Source organism: Benincasa hispida, chromosome 9 (assembly GCF_027475165.1).
Source record: "Benincasa hispida cultivar pf3 chromosome 9, pf3_genome.v1.1, whole genome shotgun sequence".
Taxonomy (NCBI): domain Eukaryota; kingdom Viridiplantae; phylum Streptophyta; class Magnoliopsida; order Cucurbitales; family Cucurbitaceae; genus Benincasa; species Benincasa hispida.
In genome coordinates, this window is record NC_143486.1 from 63,116,912 (window position 1) to 63,126,022 (window position 9,111).

Sequence of the window (9,111 nt, forward strand, 5' to 3'; positions counted from 1 at the left end):
TAAGGATTAATGCCCTAAGACACCTAAAGAAGTTGAGGAGATGAGACTGGTTCCTTATGTTTCAGCTGTTGGAAGCTTAATGTATGCAATGTTGTGTACCAGACCCAACATTTGTAATGTAGTAGGGATTGTTAGTCATTATCAGTCCAATCCAGGATTAGATCACTGGATGGTGGTCAAGACGATCCTCAAGTGTCTTTGGAGAATGATGGACTACATACTCGTGTGTGGAGATAGGATACACAGACTTTGACTTTTAGACCGATAGAGATTCTCGTAAATCAACATCGAGGTCAGGGTTCACTCTGAATAGAGGGGCTGTAGTGTGGTGAAGCATCAAGCAAGGATGCATTATAGACTCCACTATGGGAGCCGAATATGTAGCCACTTGTGAAACTACTACGGAGGCTGTTTGGCTGAGGAAATTCCTTACAGATTTGGAAGTTGTTCCAAATATGAATTTGCCGATCATTCTTTATTATGCTAACAGCAGAGCTGTGGAAAATTCGAAGGAGCCTTGGAGTCATCGTCGAGGCAAGCATATAAAATGGAAATATCACTTGATCAGGGAGATTGTGCAACACAGTGATGTAATAGTCACGAAGATCGCATCAGAGCATAACGTTGCCGATCCATTTACAATGGCTTGCATGACTAAAGTGTTCGAGGGTCACATAGAGAGTTTGGTTCTGCGAGACATGCGACATCTTGTCTAGGGCAAGTGGGAGTTAATACTGGGGTATGCCCTAGTTTATTGTATATTGTACTTGTCTTTATCTTGTATTCTACATTAGTCTTTGAGGCATTAGAACAAGTGAGAGATTGTTGGGATTGGTGTCCTAATCTCTCGGAGTCTCGTAGTTTGTAATCTATACACATTATTATGAATAAAATAAGAGTATTTTATATGGAATTTACTCATATCCAATAAACAGAGCTTTATGGTTATTGTATGTAAACTTAAACATATATATGAGATATAAAAGTGGATCATGCCTTAAGTGATAACCTGAATAAGTTTGTAGTATAAGGTTTAAGGAGGGATACCTGATCCTGGTGACACTATGGATACGGTCCGCTTTGTAGAGGTTTGCAAGTGTTGTGAACTACTACAGATGATAGATCCTGACTATTCATGTGGAGACATGCGAGTGGGGATGTCCTATACAAAGAGTTTGTATGAGACGGAACCACGAGATAATTAGTCTCTGTATATAACGTCGTTGATATTGGAGACTTACATCTCACCTAAACGACCATAGGTGATGACCTCAATCTTGAGTGTTTTGGGAACTTCTGCCTTTGAGGGCGGTTCTTTGATTAGTATAGGTGAGAGTGGCCAGATTGTCAACTCAACATGCCTACCTTTTTGGGGATTTGTCTAATTTGGGAGCTTGAAACTCAGTTATACAAGATGGAATTCACTCCTTTCCTAAGGCAGGGGTAAGTAGATAGATTGCTCTCTTAAGGGCTGATTCCAAGTCTTGAACATAATGGCCACGACTTCTCTTTGAAAGAGAGGACTCGGTCATAGTAGGACTATAACTTATGTTCATTATAGGGATTAGTGGTACTTAAGGAGTTAGATGTAACTACAGGGGCATATCAGTTATTGGCCCAGCTGTACTTACGAGTGATATGTGAAGGGTTATCGCACTATTGATTGGTTGATATGGACACATAATACATTTGTAGTAAGAAGAGTTCAATTGTCAGTCTTTAGTGAAGTTCCTGACAGTTAACGAATGGTGGATCCAGTGAATAAAAAGTTTAGTTAGTTATTCACGTACTGTTGGAGCTTTGAGCTACAGGTCCGTAAAGTCCCCTTGGTAGCTCAATAGATTCAAGTTGAGAATCAGTTCTTGGTGTTGATTTGAAATGTTCAAATTGACAAGAGGAAATTCGATTATATATGATATGATCGGTGTGGTACATGAGATACATCAAGTGGAGGATTAATATAAATGAGATTTACACTAAGTACTATGAAATAGAAAAAGAACTATGGTTTATATGTTTCATGAGATGAAATATTAAAACTATAGGTTATAAATATAATATGGTAAGTTGATTATCATATATATTTATAATAATATTAATTATTGGATAATTATCTCTTTTCTCTAATAACCAAATGAGTAGGAGGTTGTTAGTGGTTTCATGGTGTGAGATAAAAGGAAAAATGTTTTCCTAAATTTAGTAGGTAGTTGAAAGTGTTTCCATTCTCGGAAGTTCTCATGGTTGGTTGTCAATTTGATGAGGTTTACTAAACGATAGATAAAGAGAGACTAAACGATCGTCGAGCGACACTACACGATAGTTTACTCAGCTGGCCATTAGCTAAACGATCGCGGAGCTTTTTCTAACGATCGCATAGCATTTGTTAAACGATTGGGCATCGTCTATACGATAGACCTTTGTTATCTCCCACTTGCTTAATCGTTTACACGATTGTTCTTCCTTCAATCTCTTCCTCAAACCAAGTCCACACAGAGCCCACACTTCTGGATTCTCACACCGAGAATACCAAGGTAGCGATTGTGGTGGTTTTATACTCAACTCAACATAGTTCGAGGTTTTTTTAGGCCATCCGTTGTGTTCGTGATCTTGGAGATCGCTGAGTTCATAGTCGCTCTGATCGTGTTATGTTGCAGTTTTCAAGTTTGAGCGTTTGTGTGTTGTTGTCTTGCTGATTGAATAAGTGTTTGGGATCAAGGGTGTTGGAAGATTAGTCTTCAAAGTTATGTATAATTCTATACTTTGATCTCTTATGAAAAGAATGCTGTAATTTCGTATTGTGCATAGCCTATATGTTTTAGTTTCTTGATTGTAATTTTATATGTTCAAATACGAATGAAATTTGAAATGATCATTTCGTTGCTCATGGAAATCCTCATGTCTGATTTCCTTCAAAGTGTTGTATGGATCTCATGGTGTGAATTTTATGAGGACGTGAAAGTTGAAATCAAATATATCATATACTTGATTTTTATACTTGAACGACTTCCCCTTATTTATCAAAATCCAGATTTATGCAAATACTTTTTGAATGAAGCAATCGAGGTATAATTGACACGAAGTACTGCTTAAATCTTGATTGTAAACTCTTAGAGATGTGAGAACTAAAAATAACGTATCATATATGTTATTAATCTCCTTCTGAATTGTTCAAATAACTTTATCATATAAGTTATTAAACTCCCACTGAAGTATTCTACTGTTTGGATAAAATTATACTTAGGTTCTTTTTGGCTAAATAAAAACAACCCTAAGTCTATGTGGTTTATCCAAGTATAACGCTTAAAATTGGATTTTAACGTATAATGTTTAGGTGATAAACCGTTTTATTACCTCACATCGCTCATATACGCTTATAAAAATGGTTAATAACACTAAATTATTTGGCCATAATCCCCAGGTAGGAGATGTTCAGTAGATCATCAACTTAAGTACCCCAGCCTTAGAAAGGATTATATACCGGTTGAGTTTGTAACCGTGATTTATAAGATAGCGACCTATTTTAACTTATTAAAACAAGTGTTTAACCTACGTGAGTATGCAGCTTATTTTCGTTATGGATTTTAATGTCATTTCAATTTTATAACAACTTATAAAAAATAGACATGTTATTACATCCACAATATGCATCAAAGGCATTCAATTTAATATAACAGTTATATTAAATAACAGAAACCCTAAACATGCATTTCATACATTATAACAATCTATAACATGTAATCAACGTATGTAAAATGCTTCCTATGGTGTGATTTTAAATCTAAATGGCATATTATATGCACAAACATGTTTAAATTTAAATACAACATAGATCACATGCTTAATTATTTAAATAAACACTGATACGATTCAACTTTGGCATCCTAAGCAGACATAATAACTAAATTATTACAAAATTGGATTAAAAAAAAATAGCTTCTAATTGGTGTAGAACAACTCGAACTGACCCGAACTGAACCCAAACCACTCGAACCGAACCTCCAAAGCATCAAAATGGGTTGAACCAATCAAAAAGTGGTTGAATCGAACCAGAACAGAGGTGAACCAGTCGAACCAGAAACCTCCCGCGCGAACCCGCTCGAGGGCATTCACGATTCTGGGCTGGGATGACAACGTCGTGACGCTGCATCCCTACATTGCAACGTTGTTCATCCTCTTGAAGAACAGCATTGCAACGCTCTTCTGTGGCATCGCGATGCTGCAAGGCAGAGGCAACTTCTCCAGAAAACTATTGCTCACCATGCTCAAATTTCTCTTCAATTACAGCCTAATTTAGACTCTAATGCCTCCAAATAAATTACAGACTCTAGAGCACACATATAAGCTCATCCAACAAGAGCCAATTATAAATTTAACTTGAAAATCAAAGAGGAATCTAATGCCAAAGTTGAAAAAAACCATTCATATCAGTCCAAACATACATTTTTTAGAAATTCACCCACCAAAACACAAATTAACGTTAATTGGGTGCTTAAATCACACTCTGATACCAAATGAAGGAATACATAAGTATACAATGAAAGCAAACAGAATCAATAAGCACTCTAATTACATTTAATTTGAGTTATAAAGCATGCATGTTCAAGTGGGTTTCAAGTTACATATCTTTTGTGATGAAATCTTCAAATCCAAATGGCTCTTCACTCCAATTCAGCTTCAAATCAATTGGTGAACCACCAAGAAGTCTTCTCTACTATTCTCAGCCTTGAATTAAGTGGTGGAACTCAAATTTGTGTGAATTTGGTAAGTGTATTTGTGGGTTTGAAGAGGAAGAAGAAACTCAAGAAGAAACAGACTTTCCAACTCCTTAATCTCCATCTATTCACTTCATCTTAGCATAATAGAGGTGTTTTTATTCAGCAACATGCAGGCAACATTCAGTAATGGAATTGGCCAACCACTACTTCAATTGGAGTGGAAATTTGGTGTGAAAATACACGTGCAACAACTCATGCTTGGAAGTAAAAATGGGAAAAGCCCATTTCCGAAACCAATTTTACAAAATCAAATTTATTTTCCAATTTCTCCTAACTAATCTTAAATTAATTAAACATAATTAATTAATTAATTTAATATAAAATGTCAAATTAATCACACACCTAATTTTAAACATGAATCATATTCATGTAATTAATATTTAAACCAATATTTAAATATTATAAACTCTCCAATTTCGTTTAATTTTAACAAATCAAATGTTAATTATATCGTATATAATTAAACAAACCCTAATTGGATTTTGAACTAATTCAAACTTAAAACCCTAATTTCAATTTTAACAATTTCAACAATTCAAATTGATATTATTCAAAATTCACTCAATTTAATAATTCAAGGTGTTCATGTTTTACGAGCTAGTAGAGGGACCATATGGATCTACAGATCATGAACTCCAACGATTAAAATTAATTGGCTAAACTCTTTACACCAAATTAATCAGTATTCGTTAACTATTGAGTCACATAACTATAGCTCGATAGTTGCACTCTCCTCACTGTAGATATATTTGTGTCCCATGATTTAACCATAATCAGTAAGTTGATCCTTCACAGGTTGTTCGTAATACCGACTGGGTCCATATGCTGTTTTACCCTCGATATTATGTCTTCTTTCTTAAGTTGCAATTGATCTTCTAATGAACAATTGGTTTATGATCCAATCACTAAGCCGAATCCCTCTCGAGTTAGTGAGAGGGTGGGGCCCCTTGTTCAAGACCTGCATAAAGTACTTAAGAGAACAATCTTTCTCTATCCATAAATCTGGTAGGCATGAATTCCATCTTGCACCCTATGTCCCCAGCTATCTACCTGGTCTTACCCCTGAAATTGGAAGCTTATTGAGCCGACATTGTTGAGCCAACCCTCACCTATGCAAATCTAAGAATAATCCTGAATAAATAGGAGTTCATAGTTAGCTTAGGATTATGATCAAGTTACCTAGGTCATCTAAGTGAAATAGTCAGTCTTAAATAGTAAATAACGTTAAATGGTAAGAGTGACTTATTTCTTGGTTCGATCTTATGCAAACTCATTGCATAGGACACCCCGACTCCTCATGTCAATACATGAACGAATCTGGATCACTTCGTTTGTAGTATCTTTACAACAACTTGTAACAGCTACAGAGTAGGTCGCATCCAATAGTGTTACCAGTATAAGGTGCCCAACCTTAATCATATACTATAGACCGTTTTGGCTATTTACTCGAACTTGATCCATTTTTATGTCTCTACATAAAGTTCAAATATTCATATAATAGCCATGGATCTCAGTTTATTGGATTTAGACTCTATGAATGCAATTAATAGATTCAATACCTTTATTGAAGACATGTTGAATAGCATCTTTTATTTATAATAGAATATGTTTAATTTTTACAAACTGCGAGTTTTAGGACATAAAATCCAACAGATACCTATCGCAATTTCTCATAATATTATTATTGATACAAATGACACCAACCTTATCAAACAATTTTTTAATATCACACATCCAGATGTTTCTTTTACTTTTTCAGTTGTGTTGATTGTTGTCCATAATTTGATTGTGAGTTTACTCATAAACTTGAGCAGGTAGACGTGGGGATAAGACAACTTCGAGTGGAGCTTTCCTCTGGTTGGTCAATCCAGCACTCTCTTCCATGTCAAGCAGTTCTTCGGATGGCCTACTAATTATAAACCCATGGAGAAAGTTTGCGAGTGTAAGATGTATAATGTGTAAGGCAAAAGAGATCCCAGGGCACATCCTTCAACCATTTCCAAATGGTATCAATTGCGGATCCTGACCTCTAACATCAAAATTCTTTTGACTCGTTAGAAATCTTTCCGAGTGAAATTCACAAGGATCCTCCCAAACAAGTGGGTCTGTTTGAAGCTTTTGAACATTAACTATGAGTCGTGTTCCTTTGGGAATGTGGTAGCCAACAGTTGTGCAGTCTTCTGTGGATTCATGAGGGGCTAAAAGTGGTGCAGCAGGATACAAGCGTAGGGTTTCCTTAACAATAGCTCGGAGATATAACAAATTTTTCACATCCGACTCTTTTATTTGTCTTTCTCTTCCCACTTGATTGTCTAATTCAAGTTGAGCCTTCTTTAGTGTTTCTTCACTATTAAGGAGTAACGAAATAGCCCATGTCATTGTTATTGTTGTGGTATCAAATCCTCCCAATATCAGATTCTGCACAATTTTGAACCAAAAAAGTGGTTGATTCATACTCAAGTTAATTAATTAGTATATTTTAACTAAATATTTCATTTGATAATTGAAATATATACTATTTAAAAAGCATAATTTCATCATTCAAAATGTGCACTTACCAAACATGTAGCTTTGATGACTGTATCATCATCATAATTGAAATGTTGTCCGCCATCATCTTTAACTGTTGAAATCATCGCATCCATGAAGTCATGTTCCACCATCTCTACTTCATCGCAATTATTTTTCCTCTCTCGATGTTCTTTGAGGAATTTATCAAACATCTCATCTATTATTTTGGCTGTCTTTTTCATTGCCTTCTCGTGTCCTCCCAAGTCCAACCAACTCAGAAATGAAAACGAATCCCCGGGAAGGAATATACCAAACAATGCAAAGAAATTTAACAATGCTTTTTGGAAATTTTGATCACTACCATCCTCCACATTTGAAAATCGCTTTCCAATTACCATATTGAATATGATATTCATTGTTATATCTGCCAACATCTTCTTCATTTCCACCACCACTTTTTCACCTTTGTTATTACTTCTACTACCACAATTTTTTGTGCACAACTCATAGAGTTCCTTCATCCATGTCTTGACTTCAAATGTTCTAATGTGTTGGAGCTGCTCGAGGCGGTGGTTAGTGAGGAGTTGAAGCGTGGCTATTTTACGTGCATGGCGCCAGTGTGGAGTGTAGGGGCTGAATCCCATCATTGCATAGTCATAGGCAAGGAGCTTTGAGGCTACAAGCTTTGGACGAGATGCAAAGATTCTGTCGTTTGTAGTAAAAAACTCTTTCGCTATTTCCCAATTGCTCACAATCAACGCCTTCTTCATACCGAACCTCAGCGTGAATATTGGTCCATATGCATCCGCCATTTTGGCCAACGTTACGTGAGTTGGCTCATTTTGACTGAGTAGATGGAGGTGGCCGATCACCGGCCAAGCGCCACCGGCTTCCGGTGGGAGTCTTTTCCGTTGAGCGATGGATCTCCGGGACATAATATAAATATAGTAGAAAAAGAAGACAAGGGCGAATATTATTCCGGCGACGGCGTGAGGCTGTTCCATTTGTGCTTCTCTATTAATGTGTTTAATTTTCAGGGGTTTGGACAATTAATAACTGCATGCAAAGAGTTTGCTTTATATAAGGGGCCACATGGCTTCTCGGACTCCAAAAGTAAATTAAATGGAGGTTTTTAAATGCAAACTATAGTCATTCTCCTCAGATAAAGCTTTGTGTAATAATCATTCATTCCTGATGCTGACGCATATCACTGTTGATAACTATTAATATTTCGGTCGGGGCTACTAAATAGATACATATCATACTTCTATCTTTTCTTTTCTTGGTGAGGGGTTTGAAGAATTGTTTTTTAGTGATGAGTTTCAAGATAGTTTTGTTTTATTCAATAACCTTTCTTTGTTTTTAGTATTTAAATTATTTTATTTTCAATATATATATATATATATATATATATATGAAAAAGTGTTGAAAATATTTACAAGATATAGTAAAGTTTTAGAACTACAAAGGATAGACGCCGATAGACACTAATAGACTTCTATCATACTCTATCAATGTCACAGATACATACTGATAGAAGTCTATCAGTGTCTATCATTGATAAATGATAATTTTAAAATTTTACTATATGTTGTAAATATTTTAGTTCATTTTTGTATATTTGATAACAATTATGTATGTATGTATGTATATATATATATATATATATATACGTGACATGTAATTATATGTTAATCATAAAGTAGTAAGAGTCAAAACATGCTTGCCAATAGATTGATAGGTTATTTAGAATAGACCTTTTACAACAATTACATGATTGACTTAATTCAAGAAGGAATCGATTAATAACTTGAGCTATCCAAGG

The 9,111-nt window shown here is 35.4% G+C and overlaps 1 protein-coding gene across 1 annotated transcript; it reads right to left on the reverse strand.

Moving 5' to 3' along the window:
• Positions 1-6,362: 6,362 nt before the first annotated feature.
• On the reverse strand, positions 6,363-8,512 carry LOC120090829 (strychnine-10-hydroxylase-like). The gene is made up of 2 exons (XM_090318181.1): positions 7,334-8,512; positions 6,363-7,193 (listed from the first exon to the last, which is right to left on the reverse strand). The coding sequence occupies exons 1-2, from the start codon at positions 8,288-8,290 to the stop codon at positions 6,765-6,767; spliced, it is 1,386 nt and encodes a 461-aa protein (XP_090174307.1). The 5' UTR covers positions 8,291-8,512; the 3' UTR covers positions 6,363-6,764.
• Positions 8,513-9,111: the final 599 nt, after the last annotated feature.

Coding starts and splice junctions, on each gene's coding strand:
- LOC120090829 (XM_090318181.1), bottom strand. CDS start 8,290: ATGGAACAGCCTCACGCCGTCGCCGGAATAATATTCGCCCTTGTCTTC. Junction 7,194..7,333: donor TCATCAAAGCTACATGTTTG/GTAAGTGCACAT, acceptor AAAATTGTGCAG/AATCTGATATTGGGAGGATT.